Genomic DNA, 25514 nt, shown 5'->3' with positions numbered 1-25514 from the left:
CTGTGCTTTTATGCTAATACTTTGTGATTTAAATAGTGAATTTTAACGACGTGGGAAAAATCTGAAAAATTACAGTAAATTGTTTAAAAAAACATCAACGCACACAGCAGTACTCTGATCAATCACATATTGGGGTGTAATAAATTGGAATAATAGTCATTTCATGTGCTGAAGAGAAAATAACCCAGGTGATTATAGCAGAGATCTAACTAAATGTCCATTGATGAAACAATATAAAAGAATAGATTTGACAATGAATCAAATTTGATCTTGATGTCACTCCTAGTAAAGTAATCATTCAAGGTTTGTGTTGATGAGCAACCCTATAAAAGCCCTTCAGATAAATTCTGATCACTTTTCAAATACGAAATTAAATAATTTGTTCTTGTGTCCTGAACAAACAAACAAAAAAGAATAATGCATTTAAACGTCAATGCCATAGTAATGATGGAAAAACTAGTTTAGTCATAAACAATGTCTAAATACATGCAATCACCCCATTAATCCCAATCCAGTTGGGTCCAGAAGCAGGCATTTTGCTGCCCTCTGGTGCTTGTGGACTCAGAACACAGCAGCCATGCGCAGTGCAGCTCGGTCCAGTGAAGTCCATGGATGTATGGAAGTCAGTCACGTATCACCGGGGCCGTACTCCACCGTTTACTCCCTAAATAATTACAGCGCGTGATTTGTTCACCATGACGCACGACTGCTGACGGGTTTCTGCCCTCATGCACAAAAACCGGGAATGGAAAGCGTTTCCATGTAGGGACACAACTGGATCGTTCATCCCGCCGCAGTACCTGCTGCCTCTTTTTTAACCAAAAGCCGCGACACGAGGAGAAAGGAAAAGGCGGAGGCTGAGGTGGAGGGTGTGGAGGCGGGAAGGCGCACAAACGGGTCGCTGCTGGGTCACGATCAGGATAATGAATGAGTGGATTTACTCTGGGAGTACAGTGGGATTCATTTAAGCCAATATAGAGTGTAATGCAACATTTTACCCTCGTGGATTTCAAGTCCAAGCTGCTGAAGTTACGCGCAGCTCCGCACTGAAAAATGCCCCTTGATCAGTCTGTTTAACAGCACACCAATAAAGCAGCCTGCTAAAAGAAATGATCAGGACTGACCTTTTCCCTCTCGCACATTTCATACGTGTCATAAACGCTGTAGCTGCTGCCCTTACGCACGACCTCTTATTCCTAGACAGTGCATTCCTGGTTTGGTCACCGCCTCACATCATTCCTGCAAATCTACAAAAAGCGCAAAAATGCTTTCCATGTTTACACCTCCAACCCAACCACCTGAGCCACTTTACGCAGAACGAGCACCTATTAATGATTAACTAAAGTGCTGAAGGGCAGAATGCTTCCGCCTCGAACATGTGCGCACAGAACATGACATTAAAACACTAAAATAATGCCACGATCCCCCATGTGTGGCTTCATTCCACCCCAGGGAACCTTTCATTACGCACTCATCACTTAGCAGCAGACCTGAGCAGGCAGCCTGAGCTGTGAGACTGCGAAGTGTCTGTCAGTTCAATGTGACCTGAGTCCGCCATACCCTTATGATGGGACTGCACGGCTGCAATATCTCCAAACCGGAGCGCACGCGTGAGACGCGCACCGCTTATCAGAGGAGCGACACACTTTTACCGTCCGGTGTAAAGTCACTTTGAGCTCGAGCCAGAAACAGCGACAGAGGTAACGTTCACCGACGTGTCTTTTTATTCCTTTAATCGCCATTTCTGCTCACACAGACATCTGGAACATGTGTTTTAACGGCAGTGGATATAAAATGTGAATTTTCTTAGAAAACGGGGGATCTGCTGCTGCGCCCAAGAATTTCAGTTTCGCTTGTAGATTTCTTTTTATCTATTTTCAAAGACATTTTTAACGGAATGATCAATCAGGTTATTTAAATGCAATAACAATGGATTACCTGTATTTGTTTATGGAAAGCAAACAGAAACTGGGCTCTGTGAGAAGGAAATGCCAGTAATGGCCTGGTGGACGACGCTGATCATGTCTGCCAATACCGTTTGACACATACTTGTCCTGCCTGGTTTACGCATTTTTGGAGCAAAATATCTTTTATCGGGCGCTTTTTTTGACAGTCGATCGCATCTACGGGCCTATTTTATACCATTGATTTGCTCTATAAATGGACTATTGTATGAAAACAGCTCATTTCCAGCCTTCAGGTGCCGCATGCAGCAGCAGCACCCCCAAAATGTCCCCAAAATAATCCTCCGCTGAGCCGCTTCTCACTGCGCAAATTCACAAATAGAAAAGAAACCTTTCACTGCACAGGTTAAATAAACATCAGACCAATAATCTACATGTGCGTTTATATGGGGCTGTCTCTGTTGAGTGTGCTCGAAATAAGCTATGGTAACTAGGTAACGGAAAGGCCCTTTTGTTTTGCATCCTGTCACAGTCTGCATAAATGATTTTCTCCCGACAGAGGTGAAAATGGCTGAGGACATCCAAGACAAACTTGAGAGATATCGCACTGCTCCCTTTGACTCCAGATTCCCCAACCAGAACCAGACCAGGAACTGCTGGTCCAACTACCTGGGTAAGACAGCAAGTCAAGGTCAAAGCACTTTTCAAGCTTAGGATTAAAGGTCTAAAGCTACAGATGTTGTGCTGTTCGTTACTGAAATATTCTAAGATACTGCATTCTAGGTTATATTCCACCTTTGTTTAATGCTGTAGTAATGTTGATGAAGCTAATTTAGGTCACCTGGGGTCTTTAAAGGTGAAGCCCACCATCTGAGCTGGAGCTAGTCCAATTTCAGAGGCTATTTTTGATATTTTTTGTTGCAGTTATTTTTTTTTCTCTATTTATAGACTACCACCGCTGTCAGAAAGCTCTGGATGCTAAAGGAGTAGACACAGCCCCCTGCGAGTGGTACAAGAGGGTCTACAAATCACTCTGCCCCCTGTCCTGGGTAAATTTATTTTTTACTACTTCAACCTTTCCATGAGTCTTTGCAAACTGTGGGCGTGCTGAAGAAGAATATACAGTTGTACAGTCTGTTAGGGGGATGAGTTTGTTTAGCAGAGGTCAAAGAACTTTATCGTTCCAAGCATTCCTGTGAGTTTCTGCTCAGGCCTCAGAATCAAAACATTACAAACAGGAGATTACCCCCAATTAATCTCTGAAGAGTAAAAACACATGCAGGTATTTATCTCTAAAACGTCATTTGTTTAACAAAATAAATCATAACCACTTGAGTTATGTCATGTTAAATGGTAAATCCACAACAACTGAAAGGTAGTTTAGGTCACAACTTGATTGATAATGTTTCAAGAGAAGGTGTTTCTCTATGTTAACATGGCAAATTATCATTTAAATTACATATTTATGTCTCATACTACACCTTTCTCTGACTTTTTGTGCCTTTAGGTCCAGAAATGGGACGACCAGAGAGAGGAAGGGAACTTCCCAGGAAAAATCTGAGGCCGTCACCTCCAAAGATCTTTGGTCTGCAAAGATGTAATCTTTTCAGCTAAATGTTTGTAAAAGGGGTTTTGAGACTGAATGTCAGGCTCCTTTCTTCTGCTAATGCTCTGTCCTTAGAGCACACTGAAACTTAGTGGTCATTCCTTACAAATACCCTGAAATGTACAGCAGATTCTGCATTAAAATATCTCAGGATATATTTATGGAGCTCAAGTGTCCCCTATTTTTTTTTTGGTCCTGTTTTTTTTCTGGTATGCTGTGCACAGCAAGCATGGCAGTGCAATGGTTAGCAATGTTCTATCACAGTTCTGGGTTCAAACATGGGTCAGCTGGAGGCTTTCCATGTTGAGTTTGAGTGTTGCAGTTACAGTCAAAAGACATGCATGGCAGGTTAATTACTGATTCTAAATTGGCCTTAAGTGTGAGTGTGAGCATGTATGGTTGTCTCTTGGCCTTATAGTGAACTGGTGACCTACTCAGGGTACCCCAGGTTAAGTTTCAGCCCTCCACAACCCTCTACTGGATAAAGCCGGTACAGCTGATCGATGGATGGATGGTATCCTGTTCATCCCACCAGAGAATATTAATAGATACTCTTTGTCAGCCACATCAGAAGTATGTGAGATCATGGGGGGATGTGGAAGTCTGAACATACAGACCTGTGGCACAGAAGGACAGGGACATTTTTATCTGTTGAGCAGCTCTGCGGGCCTCACGCCTTTATGTTGGTCAATCCAGACGCTAAAAAAAAACCCTACAAAAAACAAACAAGTTGACATTTTTCACAAAACTGATTGAAGATAAATATTTTTTTTAAATTTTATTCATTCAAATAAGCCTACATCAAATATACAGATTTAATCAAGATTAGAAAAATAATTAAATATTTCAAAACACTAAATGTCACGCGTACAATAATAGCCACCGCCCCACAGATCAGAACTGCGACACAGAGTAATGACTATTGTTGCTGCTGGACATCCTGAAATTAAATACATAAAACTGCATTTTCATATACAATTACTCCCCAACTGTAAGGAGTGTGAAATAGTTTATACCAGGGCTCAATGAAGCAGTAAAAACTCCTCCAAACAAAAGTATTTAAGATAAGAACAGCTAATGCTGAGGAAACTGTCCCATGCAACAAGTTAGTACAGTAAATATCCAATGAAAGAAAAGTACAACACCAACTACCGAGTACTATAGTGAAGGTAGAACCACATTTATCCCTTTTTAAATACCATTCTTCTCAGTTTGAGGTAAGTTTAAAGTATTTGCATATTAGAAGTTGCCCGTTATCTACTCAGAATCTAAAATGGAAAATGTTTCCTGTTTTCAGTCAAATTACTCAAACTGCTCGAGGAGTGTTTGCCTCCAGAATTCTACCTCAGGAACAAAGCAACTTCAATAAAGGTCACTTGGATTGCAAACACGCTTTTTCGACCTGATGCTAAGCTGAAAACACATACTGACCTAAATTTGCGAAGCCAAATAAATGTTACTGCAAAGCTTTATACAGCTTCAGTTCTGACAATAAGTTTAAATGTAGGAAAATCTGCACTTTTTTAATCATCACATTAGCCATTGATATAAATGTTCCGAAAGTGAAAACCTCTCTGAAAGCACTTCCCCCGAGGAAAACCATTTAACTTTGAAATATATTAGCCAACAGATATAAATCATGAATAGATATAAATTAGTGACTGCATAGCATAGCGATTGGTTGGTGCACTGGTGGGAGTGTCAGTTTTCATTAGGTCAAGAGCCGATCTTCCAGGCTCATCGGTGAATAAATTCATTAGCAAATGTTGCATCGACCACATCCTGATGTGAGAGTGTGTTCAACTGGTCATGGAGCTTTTTTTTTTCCTTCCTTTTTTGTTTGAGTATTAACACGCCACAAGCAGCATTAGAATATGCAGCACAAAAGTCACAAGTAGCAGCCACAGATATAGTGTTTAGTACTAGGCACAATAAAAGGGCTGACAGAACGCAGCCTTGCAGGTTTCTCCTGGCACTGTGAGAGGGACGACCAGGGCAGCTGTACAGTACACGTCGAAGAAAACGTGTGTCTGCGGGTGTGTTTTCACAGCTAAGGAAAGGGGAATAATCCAACCATAAAGTGGAATCCTGTGGGTCTATGTTCGTGTGTGAGTGTGGGCACATCCAGTGTACAAGCTCAGTCCTCCTCAGGGTGAAACCATGTGAACCACAGACACGGTGTCATTACAAATCAAGGCTGTTCTGGGACTCATTGTGAAGGAGGTCTTCACACCAAAAAAGTGGAATGAAACAATCAGCCAAAGGTTCCCCGCCTCAGTCCTGCTCTCTCTGTATAAACACTGAATCTGTGTCAGTCAGTTCGTCACTCAGTACCTCCTCTTTCCATGTTTCCCACCATCGGTCATGCAGGTTTTAGGCCGGAGAGCTAAATTGGGGGAGAACGGATAAAAGTTAATATTTTTAAACTAGTATAAAAGTCACATTGTAATAATTCATCCCATTGTGTCTTTGATTCACCTGGATCTGCTGTCTGCTTCTTCTTGTTGTGATGAACTATCTGATTCTCGTTGGTCATCTTCACATCCTGATCCTCTACATAGTTACTGCAAAACAGCAAGAACAGGAAGACACAGCAGAATAAAGTATATCTGTGGCGCCTGTGGGAAACTGAAAAAGGGAACAAGACACAAAATGGAGGGTTGATAAAGCTTGAAGCCAGTAGGTCCTGGCCTTAAGGCCCAAAATGGAGCTAGAGAGGTAACAAAGAAGAGAGAAAGGGACAAAGGAGAGATTGGGGAATCACAAGTTAAATGCGTGGTAAGGAGGGTGTGGGATGACTGAGGGACATTTGAGGGCACTGGAGGAATCTTCAATACAGGGTTTGACCACAGGGAGGTGCTGACACGGGGCTTTCACAGCTCAGTTACTCACTGTTGGTGGTGTCTGCTGCCACGAGGGCTGAAGTGGAGAAAAGTACAACTCTGTTCAAAACAACTGGGGCAGTGGGGTTTAACCTAACCTACTTTTTCAATGAATCAGTTTCTTTATATTGGATTGTCTACAAATCAACAGCTTTCTTGGCAAAATTCACAGTTTCTTCACACGTGAGTTCTCCATCTAAAAGCCTTTGACCCCTAACTTTATAGATCAGGCAAACTGCAAAGACAATGTGCATTTGGCCATGCAGCAATCAGCCACTCAAGACCACGTCTATAACAGGGTTTCTGCAGAAATCAGCCAGTCAAATTTAATGCTTTTTAATGCCATTTTAATGCTAGACTGTAAAAATTTTAATGCCATGACCGTGAACTCAACAAATTACATGGTTTTTTTTTTTGTAAAAGATGATTTTTCTATACAACTGTCCCCTCATTTCACTATTTCTGAATCCGGAAACCACCCCTGACCACCCAAGGGCTGCAGTCATTCTCTGAAATCCACATTTTCTAGCCATTTTTGCTGGAATTTGCATTTCCCCATTTCCGAGTTCTCCTCCACTTTCCAAACATGCAATTTTTGGCAATTGTACCCGACCGGCCGGAGCAATTATCGCAATGCTTCGGCATGTTAATGCAGATCTACATATCTGACCAATTGCAGTCTATAATTATATATCATTATTATCAAATGTTTTTCTTGAAAACTGCAGAAAGAATCTTTAACAGCACTGAGAATCAAATTTAATGATTTTTAATGCCATTTAAGGCTTTAATTTTTGCAAAATCAATGTAATGACTATTAATGCTTTTTAATGCCCTGCAGAAACCCTGTATAAAATCTGAGGTACCTGATGACGGTGTTCCTCTCACGGTGTGCAATGTAGACATTGTCAGTGAACAGGATGGTGTGGTAGGGCACCACTGGCTCACAGGTGGGCAGGATGCCTCGTGCCACGTGGCTCACACTGTCCAAAATGCCGTTATACACCAGGAGGTCATCCACCAGCAGCTGTATACACAGAGAGACATGCAGCTTGAGATCCACATGTAAAACAAAGAGTGATTGCCAAACTCACAGCAGACAAAGAACGGCTTACCCCAAACTCTTTCACTCCTCTCTGAGGTGTCTTTGAATAGTTCCATAGCTTGATCATTGACACCGTCACTGGCTGATCAAAGATGACGTACACACGGTTCACCTACAAGGAAACAGGACGAGACACTCAATTCCACTGCAGAATTTCATCTGCTAACTTGTGTCCACTTTCTCTGTCACACACACTTCCTCACCAGTCCGGGTAGCACCGGCGCTAACCACATGTGTCTTCCATCGTGGGTACTGTTGACTCCGTCTATTAATTTATCGGGAGTCCTCACATCACCACTCACATTATCCAGCACATTAACACTGTCTGGAAAAGCTGCAATGTCTGGTGGACAGAATGTTGAGGACTTAAGAGAGCATATGTTCTTAATACATTATTACTTGTACAACAGCCGCTATTCATTTACCATCATTGACTCACTATATGCAACTTTTTTCTAGATTTCATTGGGATAGGAATGGCTTCATAGCAGTTACAGCAACTCATAAAAATATTATGGAGCAGAGTCTTGCACAGGTCCAGTTCTGCAAACCTGCACCTGCAAAGCTTTTTTACCAGAACTCATCTGTTACCTGCTAATATCTCCAAGTTAAACCTGAACTTGTTTGAACCTGTTAATATAAACATAACTTGATCTGTGATTTAACACATTAAAGGCGCTTTATTTTAATGTGCACTTGAAGCATGTAGAAACACAAACTCCAATTTTAGTCTATTTGGCAGAATCAATCACCAATTATGTTGCTACTAACTATGCCGACATTGAACAGCCCTTGAGGCTGCTGTGCAGTAAAAGATCATCGCCCACAGTCACGGTTTCAAGTTGGGCTTTACGTTCTGGAATCACATATTCGGAAAAGGAAATGTCTCTTTCACATGCTGTGGTCAATAGCAAGCACATTCTGTGAAATCAGCGCTAGGTGAGGAAACATTTTAACAAGGTTGTGCTGTAGTCTTTCACAAGCAAAAACAAATAAATAAATAAATCCTGGCAGCTAATTTGGCTCAATAATATTACTTGACTTCAGTGTTAAAATACTTCAGTGCACAAATATTTTAATTTCTGATTTCTTCAGATTTAAAAAACTGTTATGGAGTTGTAATTCTACAAACCAGATAACAATTAAAGCCACATGGTTATCTGATTTAAACATTTTGAGCTGTAATAGTAGGAAATGCACATATGTAACTAACAACACTAAATATTAGTTTTGTTAAGTATTGTCAATAAATTGAGAATATGATTTCACTTTGCCTTTTTGCAACATTTTTGTTGGCACTGACATGACAAAGATAGAAATTATCAATAAATTTGTCTTTAGAATCAGTTTTTATAGCGTCTCAATTCGATTAGTGTTAGTGTGAGACCAGAACACAATAATCCCTGATGGTATCAGGGTGAAAGTTTTGTGATGTTAACATTTAGTAATCTGCACTGACAGATTCACGACACAATTTTTTAACCAAGCAAACAGCTGACCACATAAAAGGCAAAAGAATATATATTTCAGTGAGCGAAGAGAGTGCAGGATTGTGAAGAATTCTGACTGACTCATTAGAAAGGATACTGTTGTCACTGAGATTGATCCTCTCATGGTTCTGGTTGTAAAACTCAAGGCCATTCAGACCGATGTAGTACGGGTCTCCCCAGGTTGTTAACAGCTGCAGCTGAAAGATGACTGACAGGTGAAGGTTAAGGAATATACAGTACAGAGCATTATATATCACATGCCACATATCACACAAGTCACAATGTTATAGAAAAAAATCTGACTGGATGCACCAAACTCATAAAGAAAAAAGCAAAAGCAAACAAAAGAAAATCAACTTTCTGCATTGACTTGAATTCTTTTACTACCAAAAGTGTATTTCCTGATTATACTAACATACATTTACTTTAAGTAACATTTTTACTGCAGGACTTCTACAGTGTAGTATACTGATTAAGTGAAGAATCTCAGTAGCCGCTCTATCACTGCCCATCTTTGTAAATCAAGGTAAACAAACACTCAATTATGTGTTAATATAATTTCATGTTTGTGAACAGGTGACGTTAGCATACCCACAGCCTGACTGCACATCACCTTTAAGGATGGTGGTGATGTAGACCAGTGGGTTTGTTGTAGGAAATGAGACTTTCCTGATAGGTCAGAGAACCAGTACATTATTGCAGTCACAGATAATTGATAAATAAATATTCTTTGTTTCTGTTACTATGACATCTTCCTGCACTCCTCAGTTACAGAAAAGTTACTTATTACGAATAAATCGAAACAACAGATACTTTACTGTAACGATAGCAGAGTCCAATCCTGTCCTTGTAAAGTGTTTTGTTGCAATTTAACTTTATTCATGATTCATTTAGAATGTCACGTTTGGAACTGGCTCCAAGTTTGAAATGGTTCTTGATGGCCAACCCTGTTAAATAGTGTGACACTGTGTCTAAACGATGGACCGACCTTTTGTCACGACACCAAAACTGCAACAAAAGCGTATGATGGTGATGTTGTGTTTCAATCACAGAATTGTTTCCCTCTCAGCCACTGACAGTTACATGAAACGTAGCTGCAGATACAGGGGCAACCAAATCAGTGACTGATAGTGCTTGGTGTTTGGAAGCCTTCTGCATTATTGCTTAATATTACTATGCACTGAAATGAAACAGATACATCTCTACATCCCCTCCAGTCTGTTGTTTTGGCTTTGTATTTAAAAAACCTGTTAGTGAGCATGTGTATGCCTATGTTGTTACCAAAGCAACTGATGCAAATAATTTGATGTTTACTGACCTCAAATCCGATACGTGTATTTACAAATGTCCAAACATTTTTTTATCACTAATAATGCAGTCGGGACCAATACACACTGCTGTGTAAACCATGTGCGTGCTTAATCAGTGTATCAAAGGATACATCCACAAGGCATGATGGGAGCTTCATAGTCCATGCTGGCTTGTTCTTGTTTCTTAGAGCTTCCTCTGAATTGCAAACAACAAAATTGCAAATTAGCAAGATTTTTTTTTTTACATTTTCTTATGAAATAGCAACTTATGCAGTAAATCAAACTCTGGTTTCCACCTGTGATAATCTTCGTTACTCTTGTTATCAGTGGGCGTCTGAAGGAAGTCGACAAAGAGGATTTCCTGGGCAAAGTCAAAGTGACAATTGCCTGGTCCTTTCCTGATCAGGAATCCTTCCGTTGGGGAGATGGCAACATCATCCATGAACAAATGGATCACTTTCACCTAAACCAAATGTACAGATTTGCACATTTTACATGATGCACACAGATGTTAAATGTAAAGCTAACAACAACTAATACATGCCTCAAATACAAGCATCATCACATTTTAAGTGTGAACTGTGTGATGTTTCAGACGTGTTTTCATGCTTTTGGTGTTCATTTATATACATAAGAATCAGTTTTTAATTATGTTTTGATCTGATGATTTCTACTCTGACATTTAAACTGTCCATAAACATCAACTGATCTCTGGCTCACCTAAAGGAACTGACACTCTAATGTACTTCAACATGTTTTGTTGTTTCACAAATGATTATGCACAGTACTATATTATATATTTTTTTCTGCTATTATTTTAAAGAAACTATATTTTTATGTAACAACTCCACCATCAACAAATATGGTTTGAGGCCAGCAGAAAAGTGCCTCACCCCTCTGTAAGAGTCTTCAGGAGACTTATTGTAGTTCCATATGCGGAGCCCGGCGATGGTTTGGGCCTTGCTGAAGGAAATGTTCAAGATATGGGGTTCTCCATAGGAGAAAGGAATCAGCCACATGTACTGGTCGTCAGTGGTGATGTTGTGGCCGTCTATGAGCCTGGTTGAAGAAAGCAGACACATAGGACAGCACCAATCACAGTGTTGATATGATCTAAGTCTGGATTTTGATTGTGATATTAGAGGGAATACTACATTTAGTGTCAGACATACTTATCAAGTGTGCGCAGGTCATGTCCATATTCAGGAAGGTCGTTGAGGTCTCTAGGTGAAGCAGCCATCATACTAAGGTCTAAAGGTAAACTCTCTCCATCCTTCCCAACCACCTCCAGTCCTGTCAGGCCCATGTAATGGGAGTCGCCCCAAGTCAAGACCAGTTCCAGTCTAAGGTCTGTGATGAAAGAAGACAGTTACTGCAGTATCCAAAAGTATCCAAAACAGAAAGCAAAAAAGAAAAGTTGACGTGGTGAGAAGTCATGATTGTTGTACTCACACTTTCCAGTATACATCCCAGGAATGACGTCCAAATTCTCCTGAGATTGGCTCACTGTAGGGTTGAGTTGAAGTTTCAGCTAAAAAGACATAAGGACACATTTAAGGCATCGCTATATGAAATTGTGCTGCTGATGGTGTAGCTGATTTACTCTTGATAACCATTAAACTGTCATTACTCAGTAATGCTGTGACCACTTGGGTCTCACACAATGAAATGGTACAATATATCTTGCAGAATTGACGGATTGAGTGGACTGAGCTTTGTTTGGTTAGATATCAGTCAAGGTCTGGAGTAAGAAACACTCCCCTCCAAAAGTATTGGAACGGTGAGGCCAATTCCTTTATTTTTGCTGTAGATTGAAAATATTTGAGTTTGACATCAAATGATGAATGTGAGACAAGAGATCAACATTTCAGCTTTTATTTCCAGGTATTTACATCGGAATCTGACGCATAACTTAGAAGACAGCACCTTTTGTTTGAACCCACCCATTTTTCATGTGAGCAAAAGTATTGTGACATGTGACTGACGTGTGTTTTGTCGCCCTGGTGTGTCCTACTACACTGATTATTCAGACAATAAACAGTGCTCAGTGTCTATGTTCAGCTTCAGATTTGGGTGTGGCCTGTGCAGACTGCATCTATCGGTAGAGGTGTAACCAACATGAAAACCAGAGAACTGTCTATGCGTGAAAAACAAGCAATTGTGAAGCTGGGAGAAGATGGAAAATCAATCAGAGCCATTGCACAAACATTGGCCATAGCCAGTACAACCATTTGGAATGTCCTGAAGAAGGAAGACACCACTGATGTACTGAGCAACAGATGTCGAACGAGTAGACCAAAGAAAACAGCAGAAGTTTACAGCTGTAAAGAAAGACCTTACAGTGATGGTATCACAATCTACTGTTCACAGAAGACTTCATGAACAAAAGTACAGAGGCTACACCAGAAGATACAAACCACTCATTAGCAAGATCAATACGAAGGGCAGGCTGGAATTTGCCACAACGTACAGAGATGAGCCTCAAAAATTGTAGGACAAAGTTTTATGGACTGATGAGACAAAGATGAACCTTTACCAAAATGATGTAAAGGCTAAAGTTTGGAGAAAGAAAGGATCTGCTCAAGATCCCCAACATACAAGCTCATCTGTGAAACACAGTGTAGGTAATATCATGGTTTGGGCTTGCATGGCTTCTTCTGGGATGGGCTCATTAGTCTTCATTGATGATGTAACACATGATGGCAGCAGCAAAATGAAGTCAGAAGTCTACAGAAACATCTTGTCTGACAATTTAAAGAAAGATGCCACCAAACTGTTTGGGAGATCCTTCATCATGCAGCAAGATAATGAATATTAAGTCTTATTCATTTTAATCTATTTTAAGTCTATCTGTTCCAATACTTTTGCTCACCTAAAAATTTGGTGTTCAGTTACAAATAATGCTATCTTCTAAGTTGTGTATCAGATCCAGATGTAAATACCTGGAACTAAGAACTGATAATAATGTTGATCCCTTGTCTCATATTCATCTTTTGATGTCAAACTCAAATGTTCCTACAGCAAAAATAAAGGATCGGCCTCACTGTTCCAATACTTTTGGAGGGGAGTGTACATTTACAAGTACTTGACTTTGGCATGATGTTCATGAAAACACAGAAAAACTGAAAACATGAAAACCTTCCCTTATTGATGAGAAGAGTTATACTTACAGCGAGGTCTTCCTCTCTGAAACCAGCCTGTGTGAAAGGTCTTTCCTCCCCTTCTCCATCAGCGGTGCGTGGCCTCTGCAGCTCCTCCTCACACACCAAGTTCTGAGGACCATCACCTTCACTAAGGAAGGTTTCATCATAGCGAGACATGGCCTCCAGAATTTCATCGTCAGTGGTGAAAAGGATAGTGTCCCCAAACTGGTCCAGCCCTAAAGTGACAACAGACCGAGTTTAACAAAAAACAAAAGTAACGCAGAACAGAGAACCAAACCTTGTGAGGTAGTTCTGATGAAATACCTCCAGAAAGGGTCCCAGAGGCCTTGGCAATCTCTCCCCTGAAGATACACCTTCCATCCAGCATCATTTCCACCTCTTTCACACCTCTGAATGAGTGGATGCGTGACTTGTTGTAGTTCCATACGCGTATCATGGCCACCTGGCAGGGAGTGCCAAAGTCCAGGAAGACGGTGTGACTTCGACCAGGAGTGAATGGGGCTAGCCAAAGATGCATGTCATCCTGAGTGCGATTAATGCCATCGATTAGGTTGGTGACCACGCGGGGATCTTTGCCGTATGCTGGGAGAATGTTGATGTCTGGAGGGTCGGCGAGGATATGAGCAGGCCGAAGAGGCTCTCCACTAGAGCTGAACACCTCCAGACCGTTGAGGCCCACATAGTGACGATCCCCCCAGGTAGACAGGATGTTGATTACCAGCCTTTGGCCCTGTGGCAGCACTGGGATCTCAAACTCATCTTCCCTCTCCATTGATGGATCATCATCAGCGCCTTCACACAGTGTCCCCTGGGTGTTCAGGGAGGATAGTGGGCTCCTAGGCGCTGTGGAGGGGTTGACTGGGACTGTGGGTGGACCACGGCCCTGCCGCTGGAGGAACTCATCGAAGATGTCACCTTCGAAGCCCATGTTGGAGATGCGTCCACGCTGACACTGGTTGAACTTAGTGAGAGAGTCCCAGGACTCCATGAGGGTGTCATCCTGCTGACTGTGCAGCTGGGCTCGAGAACTGGACTGCCTCCTGCTGGTGTTCACCAAAGACATCGGTTCCTCTGGAGAATACACAAACATTAGACTATGAAGTATTACCAAACCAAAGAAAGAAAAAAAATATGATTGTAACTGCCTTTAAAATCATCATCAAATATGGAACACAAGACAAAAAAAAATAGATTTGTATCTAAGTAAAATATTGCATTATATATGTACAGAAACAACATGGAGAAATGAAAACAACATTTAATCAGTTGCAGAAAGAATGACAAGGATTACACCACACAACTGTCTGAATGATAGACATGGCTGATCGTTAAGGTACAAATAAGAATTCTAGTAAATGCAATTATATGAGCAATAGCTCTTTCATTGTTTAATAAATCCAGTGACATGCATCACACAATGCTACAGCTTCACCTCATTAACACACAGTCATGTGATGACTGTCTTAAAACAAATTAATAAAAACAGTAGGGTGAACAAACCAAATTTACATTCACACTCAGTGTCATACTCTCCAAAATGCAGGGCGTGTATCTTTGCATTTTTGATGAATTAACTTCCTTTGTCATAATACTTGCATTAGTTATCCTATTAGGTATCTAAACCACATGACTCACTGAAGCTGAACAAACAGCAACATAGGAGAAGAATCCAACTACAATGATTTATTTGTATTTCTTGATTCCTTCTTTGAGGATTCCTGATAAAGTTAAAGAATAGATGTATTATTATTTTAATAGGTTCTAATATTACATTTAGAGGTGTGCTAGCCTGTGAACAGCCTGATATATTTTATGTGGAAGAGAGCAGGAAAATAACCATCAGAGTAAATAGTAATAGTAATACTGCAATAGTAACACTGTTGCAGTATTATAACATTGCGAAGAATTAGCAGTGCTTACCAGTGTTTGTCAGTGCTGTAGCTCTGAGGTGTTGTTCCTCTGTCTGCCTGGCAGTGACAGCAGGGTTTCTGAATGAGCTCCTGCGTCCACTGATGGGTCTGTCTGGCTTTTGCTCCCCGATTTCCTCCAGCAGGTCGCAGCTCAGGTCTAAAGAGTCAGCCTTCCACTGAACTCCATTTGTCGTCCTCTCCCCTCCTCTGCACACCCTGCCTGGGTTGCACGGCAGTTCCGGGAGCATAGAAGATGACGAAGATGATGGCGGTTTGGGGTCTGCAGACTGCTGAGGAACCAGCCACCGGGGCCTCTCCCTGCTGGACTCACAGCCCTCTGGGGCGCCTCTGTTCAGGGGCTGCAGCCACTGGGGTGCAACCCGTGAGGAAGCTGGCTGGGTGGTGACTGTGTGCTCCATAGGTGCCGGCTGCTCGACCTGCTGCCTGAGGGAGTGGGGCTCTTCTGAGGCGGACAGGTCAAAAGAGTTTCTCTGTGTGGAGGAGCGACGAGCGGACGATGAAGCACCCACTGAAGAAGCGATGGGTGGTAGTGGTGTATGTGATTTTTCCTGCATGTCTATCATACTCTGACCTGCTGTGTCTGACAGTGTATTTGAATTCTGGTATCGCTGGGTGCTACTGCTGCCCTCTCCACCCTTCCTGTCCTCATAGCGATGGGGGCTTGCACCCCGTAGATTATGTCCTGAAGACACAGGGCTGGAAAACACCGAGTCTGAGAGGTGGAAATCCTGGAGATCAACTGTGGTGCTGTAGTCAAAGACTTGGTTGCCACAGCCCTTCTCCAGCTCGCCTTCAAACACCAATGTGCTGTTGAGGTACAGCTTTATATGCCGTGCACCTATGTCAAGCTCCTGTAAAACAAACAGAGGTTGAGTTTACTGGCACCCTGCACTTATAGTGATGCTGAACAATTTGCAAAGCATTTGACTTACAGCAGAAATTTATGCCAAAATAATTAAGATTTTAACATTTGAAATTCACACAAAAGAAACCTCAAACATTTTATTTAAGATATAAAATCAGACAAAAAGTGTTAAGGGTTAAACTGCACAACAGAAACATGTTTTTAAATGACGTTTCATATAGAGAACAAATATATATTTCTAATTCAAGCAAAGTTCCTCTGAGCATAACGTGCAAAAAAATGTATTTGGAAAATTCCATAGACATACAATTGAACAATTTCCTTTTGTCTTACGAGAGCTCTCCAAGCTAGCCGTAATTAGTGCTATCACAGATAGCAAGTCAAATCTGCTCAAGCGTCTAGGCAGTAAACCACTATAAACCCAGTTCAGCCCAGAAACTACGTCCCAACAACAGATCTTTCCTTACCTTACAGGTTACATGTCCTATTCACCATCCAGTACAAACATCAAGTCATTGCTGATGGTTTTAGTAAACTAGAAAAAGATTCGATGGGGTCTTTGTACCCCTCTATGAACAACAGCAAAGCTGAGAGGCAGAAGCCCACGTTGCGCTAATCCTCTGGGGCTAATCTCTCACTGTTCCACATTTGGACAGAGTGACTGGTAGCTCAGCCAACCACTGCTTAAAGATAACCGCACCCCTGACGTAACCACATAAATACAGTCAACCACTATTATAATGACAGCACACAAGCGTACGCCATCCATCAGTGAGCTGCAGACAGCAGAATGAATAATCTCTGAACTCCACAGAGGGATAAATCAAAGCACGTGGAACAGATTGCACCTGTGCTAAGCAAATGTAATTTCACAATTAATCTTCTTAGTATTGACATTTTAAAAATATAAAAAGCACACACGTTCAGGCTTCTGTTGTAGTTCCAGATTTTGATGCAAGATATTCCAAAGTCTGGGGAGCGCTCTGTGTTCCTGACGATAAAGTAAAGCTGGATGGGAGGGTGGAATGGACACGTCCACATATGACGCTCTTTGGTGGTCTGTGAATCCAAGAAAATAGAAATAATCAGCTATTACTTAGTCCTTGGAAGTAAAGTCATGAATTCACAAATGTCAAGAACAAGTCTAAATGTTTTTATGTAACTGGCCTTACACACCGCAGTAAGATATAAAAGAGCAGGTTCATTACTAACATCAATGATAGTTTTGGGGCTTCCGCTTCAGGGGTTTGTTAGTGCACATACTTGTTTGCTGTCATGGCTTACTGGACTTTAAAGAAACTGTAACTGTAACTTAAGTGAATTAATTTATTTTACTGATGATTTTTTCTGTATGTTATAAATGCAGGAAAGTATTAATAAAATTACAAGTAATACAAAATAGAAATATTAAATAGAAACAAACTGTCAATTTACATGTGTAACAAAAATAACAAAAACCTGTGACTGTGAACAACATATTATATATCATGTTTTTTTTAGTGTGGAGCAGAGCCATCACTGCTTTGACAAGTCAAAATACCTTCCATGACACGGGCTTATTGTATTTTTTAAATTTAAAATTAGATGAAAGAAACATTAAAATATGTCACCAAAACAAGTCAAGCAGTTGATGCACATTAAATATATTTTAGATTTAGTTTGTTTGGCAGGTATCATTGAATTAAGATGCTGAGGCAGCACAAACCCACCTTCACCTTTCCGTTGACAAGCGCCCCCAGATTCCCGGGGTAGTCAGCATTCCTGATGTCTAGGTCATGAGGTGACACGTACAACTTCTTGTTTCTGAGGCAGAAGAACTGCAACTCAGTCAGCCCGACTTGCAAACTGTTCCCCCAGTTCGACAGAATCTCCATGGTAACATACAGTGCAGGGGTGACCTCTACTGAGGACTGTCTTCTCTGCAACAGCAACACAAGACATTCATAAGTTTCACACCCAGCAGTATCGGGATTAATCGGCCTGATCTGTGAGACGGTGTCACATACTCACCAGTTGCTTGCTGTAGTCTGTTTTGACACTCTGAGGAATGTGGTAGCTGTGTCCAGCATCAAGTTTCTCCAAGGCTTTCAGCAATTTCTGTTGTTGCCTGAACAGAAGGATAACATTCTCAGCTCATCTGCGCTGTCTGTTGTCCCTGACCTTCGTATTAGTAGTGAGCAATGGCTCTGTACTGTGATAGCTACACCAATAAATAATTCTTCAAGGTCATGGGTGTACACATCATGGATTTCCATTATCAGTTTCAAACACAATTAGATGTAGTCCAACACTGAAGCATGTACAGTATTACAACAGGCACTAGGTATCATTTTGTCCCTCATTAGAGAAATCATATATGTGTGTTTAAAGGTCATTGTATGTCAGTATACCTGGGGCCCATGAGTGTGATTCTCTGCATGGCCACAGACACTTTGTTCTCATCCTTGTCATGGGTGTTGTGGGTTACTAAGCCATTCATCATCTGGTGTCCCCTGGCCTGGATCTGACCATTGGCCTGGATGAAAAGCAAACAAAATGAAAGAGTCAGATAAATAACCTTCTGGTACAAGCTTCATGTGAAAGCCAAACACATTAAAACATCAAGACAGTCCAGCTGCAGAGCTCCAGTGTGAGCACAGGAAATGCCACCAAAATATATGTGATTCTGTCAATGACATTAAGCATTTTTTAGTATCTTATTAATTATGACAATGTTATGTGGCTGATTTTGGTCAGTTTATCAACATACTGTCCTATCATTTTAATGAAGCGCCACTGATTTATTCTGTGAAATGTAGCACAGTGACTGACTGTCGTAACAGTCTGCAGCCATAACTTCACCTGAAGCCTTCACTTTTCATACAACACTTGATCTGCAGTGTCTAACCAACAGACTAACTGTGATCAAGTGTATTTCAAACCAATTAGCAAATTATGTGTACATAAAAAACTGAGCTAACTTTAAAGAACTTGTAGGTCTCCAGTACTTAAGCTACATACAAGTAAAGTCAGAGGTTACAAAGTGTGGCAATGGTTGGTTATAACAATATACTTTCCACATTCATTGCCTCTGAATATACACCAGGGACCAGTTTACTAAGAATAAATTCTTAGTATATTACTATTATCATCACTGCTGTTGCTAGTCTATTTTGAACTGTATTAGGATGAATGAATAGTAAAACTAAAGCAACCCCAAAAAACTTAAAGTCATTACTCACAGGACTCACAAAGTCAATGTCTGTAATGCAGTAATGTAGATACACTGTTTGTAGTGCTTATGGTACTGAAAAAACAGTATATGCCTACAGCAGCAACAGATGACGCCTAGGTATAAGGGCTTCTAATGGTTTGGTGAAATGCAGATATCTAATGGTATAAACAGCCAATTAGCTACGCAGAGATAAAAGCCAAACCTACCGTAAAACTTAATGAGCTCGCGCTAAACACATTAGAATACCTTGCACACAACAGACAGCCTGACTAAATATGTGACATAAAGTAATTCTGATGAACATTTACACAAACTGACGGCACTATTTTAACATAAGAACGAGTATGGAGCATAACAGTTAGACAGTGTGAGATAATATAGTTTAGCCACTTTGAAAAACACTATAAGCCTACTTTGTCTTCTTTTGTGGTTTTAACTGGTAGCAAATCTACATATTTTCTGTCCTCACAGTGGAGGTCTGCATCCAGACCCCTGTCAGAAGGATCACTATATTAAATTCAAGAGCCTACACAGTACATGTGCAGAGCTACAGCGAAGAGGTACCAGGTTGTAATAATAAACTGCTCTGGATTAGCATTGAAACTGCTGCTAACAAGAAGAAAAAAGGTTCATGCTTGTAAGCAATGGCCTAAGCTAAGTGAAAATGTGAGAAGTGAAGTGTGTGTCAAACAGACTGTGTTGCGACTGAAGAGCTCAGCACTCTGCATGGGGTCATTTTCCCTCTGTATGGCCTGGCGCACCCGGCACGCAACCTCCTCTGGGTCTCGCTCCTCAACAGAAGCCTTTCTGGCTGCTGACAGGGGTCCCTCCACCCGACTCCTCGGTCCTTAAGCAAAAAGCACACGTTTTTTTAAGCTACAAACATGCATCCACCCAGCCCGTGCAGAAACATTTCTTCAATAGTTTCATCATTTTTTAGTGTAAACACTGAGCATCAAGTACATTTTCAAAAAGGTAAAAGACTTACTCTGACCATCCCTGCTCTCTTGTGAAGGCGGTCTATCTAATGTTTTGCTTCTCACCAACATAGGCTTGGTGGGTATAAAGGTGTCAATGCTTTCTTTCCTTTTTGCAGACAGAGAACGTTCAATCTTACGACCTGAAAGAGTGGAGGAAAAAATTATTTTCCATCAGGATTTGATGCATCTATTCATCTGCATCACACATGCTGACAGACACAGGCTGCTTATGTCAGTGCTGACGAGGCAGATAAGGAGGAGATGGAACCAGTCTTGACTCACCCTAAAAATCAATAACAACTCTGCATATTAACCCACCTTTAGGTGAGGGTCCAAAGTCCAGGACAATGAGGTTTGCTGAGTCGAAATGGCTATGGGAGCTGCTGGGCCGAGAGTTGGAGGATGACTTGGAGGAGGGGAGAGGCAACCCCAGTTCATCCAGACTTTCAGTGCTCTCCTCCCTCTCAATCTGCTCCTCTATCCACTCCTCATCTGACTCCTCCCCCGCTGAGTCGCGGCTGCTCCGTCGCATGCTAACCTCCAGGCTCCGACGCAAAACCTAGTTTACAAAGGTCAGCATTTATGCACGCATCCATGCACACAGCCATCAGTCTCAGCAGTCGGCGGCACAAACAGACACACAAGTCTGCTGACGGTTTAAGCATCCTCTTGATTTGTGTGACTACCACTAAGAACTGTCACACTCCTAGTAGAGTGAAACTAATTTATAGCATTCACTACATCTCGTGCCACACTGACCAGGTGACATCAAACAAATGCATGCATTATTTTTTTTATCGGCTCACCTTCACTTCCTCAAGGTTGAGAAGAACCTTCTCGCTGTGCTCCTGGTTTGCGTGGCCTCCCTGACTCTCAGGCCTGGAGCTGAAGGAGCGTGACACCTTGCAGGGGTCCCTCGAGCAGCGAGGACTACGAGGTGAGCGTGGACTGGAGCTCTGTAGGGAACATGGTGATTAAGTAAAGGGGAAATGGCAGAGATAGAGAGATGCTAAGTGGAACAGACAGCTGTATCTGACACATAGCCCCTCCCCTAAAAATAAAAACACCCACACACAGGCTTAGTAGGCATTGTTATGTCTTCACTGTACCTCCATGCCTACACTTTCATAGGGCTCAAAATCCTCAGAGTAGCGCTTTTGTGGGGAGATTTGTAAACTTGATCCATCCTTTGTTCGAATTTTAACAGGACCCTGCATACATTACAGACGAGGAAAACGCAAATATGTGTACTTTAATACAAGTATAGTCATTTTTGGTTGAAAAATCAAAAATTTGAAAGGATCAAATGAAATGCTTAACAGCCTGTACCTTCACCCATTCTTTCCTCTCGACCTTTCCTGGGGCAGTTTGGCTCCTCTTCTTGTGAGTCTGCTCCAGATTACAACTATCTTCAGTTAACTGGTGGGCGCTTCGACAGACATCTGCCGATGAGTCACAGCACAGAAAGGAACATGAGCAGCGTGCAGCAGACCATTGCCTCAGAGGAGAAGGAACACAGAGTCACGTGCGCAGATGGTCCACAGCACATAGAAGAAGAACAGAAAAACAGGCTGCCAGCTACAACTGTCACTATCATTTATTCACTGAGGCTGGGCACGGGATCATGCCACGCAAACTACCAGCTGAGGAGTGGTGGCTATTAGCTGGTGTTCCATATGGTCTAGGGATGACAGAAGCAACAAGAACTAGGGTAAAGATGGTACCTTGGATTTCTGCATAAACATGATTGAATACTTAAGAACAATACTTCCTCCTGCACAACAAAGGTGAAAAATAATGAGGTCGTCACATGAACGGTGCAGCAGCATTGTACCTGCAGTATGTGTAGGCCTCCAAGCAGGTGGGGAGAAGACAGACTTGTGGTTGGAGCCCCTCGGCTGCTTTCTACTGGCTTCAGCATTGGCTCCGTTGAGATAAATTGAAAAACCTTGTTCAAGCTGTTCCAACTCAATCTCCCTGCGGTCTTTGATTTTAAGGCGCTTTAAGATCCTGAAGAGCAAAGACAAGCGATAACTATTCTTGAAAATATAATCAAATTTGAATAAACTCTACTACAGGTTTAACGTGCCTGAGAAAGGATTTAAGATGCACAAAAGAACAGAAATCACACATTCTCAGGCTATTCCATCCTTCATGCTTCGACCTTTCAAGCACAAAATTCTTGTCTCTCAAAGGAAGGAACCAAACCAATCTGTGCTCCTATTAGGGAGCACTGAAAGTCATGGAGGAGTTGTGTATCTCCCCTGTGAAATCCAATCTGTCTCTCCCCAGCAGCCTGTGCTCACACTTCACCTGTTTTTGTGCTGGAGGGCGATTAAATATTCATCCAGAGTGTCATCTACAGCAGAAGCAAGCTTCTCTCCTTGGCTCGTCTTGTTCTCCTTCAAGAATACATGCATCAGTAAACACACACACACACACAATGAAGAGTCAGAAATGCCTGCATCAGCTGTTTGAGGAAAGCAAACGGTCATAATATACCTCATTCTTGCACAGGTATTCATATTCACATACTTTAATCAATATCCACTTTATTCTGTGCATCACAACATTTATGCAAGCAGTTTGCTCCTCCAGTTTTGTGTAAGTAAAGCTTCACTACAGGGCCTATAATGTGTCAAGTTGCTTCTTTAAAGTTACATGACATGTAGGCAAAACACCATTAATCAAACTTGTAGTTTGGTAGGGTCTGTTGCATCAAATGTGCCTGTCCAAGAACCTCAAGGACAATATCAGATCAAAAAACATTCAGTGAGTGTCAGATTTTAGGTGAAACATGTCACGTTGAAAAATGGGAGTATTTTTTTTTTGGTAAAAGCTGATTATCTGTGAAACACAGTTGTATCGTGGGGCAACAATTTATAAGCTTGTCAAATGAACTCCGCTGAATAGGGCCGAACAATACGCAAAAATAATAACACTGTGATGATTCTGACAGATACTGCAATTGCGATGAGTCAAGATTTTAGTGGGAATAGTATTTTTTCTTTATAACTGAGAAAAATATAAAAATGATTATGCCAATTGGGCTGCAGTTTGAACCAAACAAGCACTTTTCCTTATGTCTGAAGACTATGATTTATAGGCCAAAGCAACTCCACAGCACCACAATGACTGATTTATGATACTATTTTGTAACACATTTTACCTTTATCAAGAAATACAACTCCTATGATTTGTACACTGCACAAGCCTATATTGTAATTTTGATAATATTTGGATTAATTATACTGCTACTACTACAACTTCAGAACTGCAATAATATTTATCTCCAAAGGTTTCTAAACTGTAAAGGCCTGCAGACTCTCAATTTTGAGATGAACTGGCAGAATAAAGATCACAGCAAGAGGTACTGCTGAAAAATCTGCATAAACTGAGGGACACTACTGACTCAGCATGGGCCAAGATCCCCGTGGAGTAAGTCCAACACTTCCATGTCAATTTCAGGCTCTTCTTTACAATCCGGTCCTATCCTGTACTCATTAGGCGACTGCAAAATAACTGGAAGAGAGCTAGTACATTCTGCAATCTTTTTCAAAGAAACTGGCATTGACTACACATGTGACACATCAAAAATTCAAACCACACTTCAAGATGCCATATAGCTGAGGGATGGATTAACAAATGTTGCATTTAAAACAATGATTTTTTTTTTTTAAAACTGTAAAACTACATATATCACCTTAGCCAGTCCTGTTCACATGCACTTTGCTCATAGATCCCTGGAATCCACTAAAATGAAATCCTCCTCACTAAAACACCAGATGTCTGCCTGCTTCAAGCTTTAAAATGCTGGCCATGGCGAATTAAGCACATTAGACGCAAGTGTGTCTTGGAGGGAGCATCAGTTGTCTGCATGCATGACAGTTACTTACAGCTCATACCATTCCATTTTTTAAAAAATCATCATGCAAGACGAGAAAAGAAATCACAAAGCTCTTACTTAGTTTCTACAAGTCAACTAGGCTACAGCATCTGTCAATGTCAGGAGCAGAAGAGAGGCAAAGAAATTTGAAGGAAGAACAGAAAAATAGTTGTTAGTGACAGATTTATAGAGGCACAGAGTGATTGCTCAGTCACTGCTGTAAAATATGGCATGCATTATTGCAGTTAATGCCCTGTGAATGTGTGTGTGTGTGTATGTGTAAAGTAAAATGACAGATGATCAGATGTGAACTTAAAGCTGAGGTTACAGACAGAGCAGATGAGCCGTTACATAAAACCTCACCTCGTTATCCATCGTGTGGCTGCAGATGATGCTGTTCATATGACCCTATCCCATGTTTTTGACGCGGGCCGATGTTTCTTCAAACAAATCTCTGAAATCTGTGCTGTGTTTGATCACCCCTGCTGAGGGACACATGAGAACCCCAAGGTTAACCGTAACACGAAACCTAAATTACTCTGAATGCAGTTCGTTTAAAATGTCGCCACACCCGGTGGACGATTCAGCAGAACAAATACCTGATATGTGACGTCTCTTTAACGTTAAATATCCCGTATAAACCAGTTACAAGTCATTTAAAATAGCTAAATATACCGTTAACCTGCAGGGAATTGGTACGGTAACGTTTGCCATATTTGTATTGCATTAAACGCTAACAAGCTAACCTTACATGCAAGCTAACGCATATTGTTTTTGTCATTTTTAGCGCTATTGGGAGTTAGCTGTTCAACTCCTGAGGTTATTGGTTGACGTTAGCAGCATGTAGCATATAGCTCAGGTAGGCTAGCACTTACGCTAATAACAAACCGAGAAGGCTAACTCGTTAGCATGTAACTATTTCACACAAAAAAAGACGCAAAAACTGGGTGTCACTTTCAAATTCTCGAAGACACTTCTCCCCGGGTGTGGTGACTATTAGAAAGAATACTTACAGTCCGTGTGAAACGCTACTTTGATAGCCATTAGCTTTGAAATTAACGATTTTTTTTTGTGTTTTCGCATGTGCCTAGTGCGTTGTGTTGGTTGGTAACCAGGATAGCTGTCCACCAATGGGAAGAGCCGCATCCGAGGAAGCCACGCCCCCTGCCTGTCCGCT

General features: G+C 41.3%; 2 protein-coding genes across 3 annotated transcripts; one reads left to right on the top strand and one right to left on the bottom strand.

Moving 5' to 3' along the window:
* The first annotated feature begins 1540 nt into the window (after window positions 1-1540).
* Window positions 1541-3675, top strand: LOC111582626 (cytochrome c oxidase subunit 6B1). Its single transcript, XM_023291413.3, has 4 exons — window positions 1541-1700; window positions 2464-2577; window positions 2853-2953; window positions 3412-3675. Exons 2-4 carry the CDS (start codon window positions 2472-2474, stop codon window positions 3463-3465), a joined length of 261 nt encoding a protein of 86 aa, XP_023147181.1. The 5' UTR covers window positions 1541-1700; window positions 2464-2471; the 3' UTR covers window positions 3466-3675.
* Window positions 3676-4264: 589 nt separating this feature from the next.
* On the bottom strand, window positions 4265-25462 carry katnip (katanin interacting protein). 2 transcript variants are annotated; one of them, XM_035957747.2, is made up of 29 exons: window positions 25351-25462; window positions 24701-24822; window positions 22765-22853; window positions 22286-22461; window positions 21781-21893; window positions 21561-21662; window positions 21258-21407; window positions 20770-21010; window positions 20460-20591; window positions 20167-20318; window positions 18648-18772; window positions 18268-18364; window positions 17967-18176; window positions 17179-17316; window positions 15382-16243; window positions 13765-14532; window positions 13468-13676; window positions 11750-11828; window positions 11470-11647; window positions 11191-11356; window positions 10594-10760; window positions 10429-10493; window positions 9085-9195; window positions 7701-7840; window positions 7508-7609; window positions 7259-7419; window positions 6403-6429; window positions 5989-6074; window positions 4265-5896 (listed from the first exon to the last, which is right to left on the bottom strand). In XM_035957747.2, the coding sequence occupies exons 2-29, from the start codon at window positions 24737-24739 to the stop codon at window positions 5838-5840; spliced, it is 4944 nt and encodes a 1647-aa protein (XP_035813640.2). In that variant the 5' UTR covers window positions 24740-24822; window positions 25351-25462; the 3' UTR covers window positions 4265-5837. The 2 variants fall into 2 exon arrangements, with proteins under 2 accessions (XP_035813640.2, XP_023147180.2); XM_023291412.3 differs by lacking the exon at window positions 6403-6429.
* Between the last annotated feature and the right edge of the window lie 52 nt (window positions 25463-25514).

This window comes from Amphiprion ocellaris, chromosome 18 (assembly GCF_022539595.1).
Source record: "Amphiprion ocellaris isolate individual 3 ecotype Okinawa chromosome 18, ASM2253959v1, whole genome shotgun sequence".
Lineage (NCBI taxonomy): Eukaryota > Metazoa > Chordata > Actinopteri > Pomacentridae > Amphiprion > Amphiprion ocellaris.
This window is presented reverse-complemented; position numbering and strand designations above follow the sequence as displayed.

Coding starts and splice junctions, on each gene's coding strand:
- LOC111582626 (XM_023291413.3), top strand. CDS start 2,472: ATGGCTGAGGACATCCAAGACAAACTTGAGAGATATCGCACTGCTCCC. Junction 2,578..2,852: donor CTGCTGGTCCAACTACCTGG/GTAAGACAGCAA, acceptor CTCTATTTATAG/ACTACCACCGCTGTCAGAAA. Junction 2,954..3,411: donor CACTCTGCCCCCTGTCCTGG/GTAAATTTATTT, acceptor TTGTGCCTTTAG/GTCCAGAAATGGGACGACCA.
- katnip (XM_035957747.2), bottom strand. CDS start 24,739: ATGAACAGCATCATCTGCAGCCACACGATGGATAACGAG. Junction 11,829..13,467: donor TCAGAGAGGAAGACCTCGCT/GTAAGTATAACT, acceptor ATGTCTTTTTAG/CTGAAACTTCAACTCAACCC. Junction 10,761..11,190: donor CTGAAGACTCTTACAGAGGG/GTGAGGCACTTT, acceptor CATTTGGTTTAG/GTGAAAGTGATCCATTTGTT.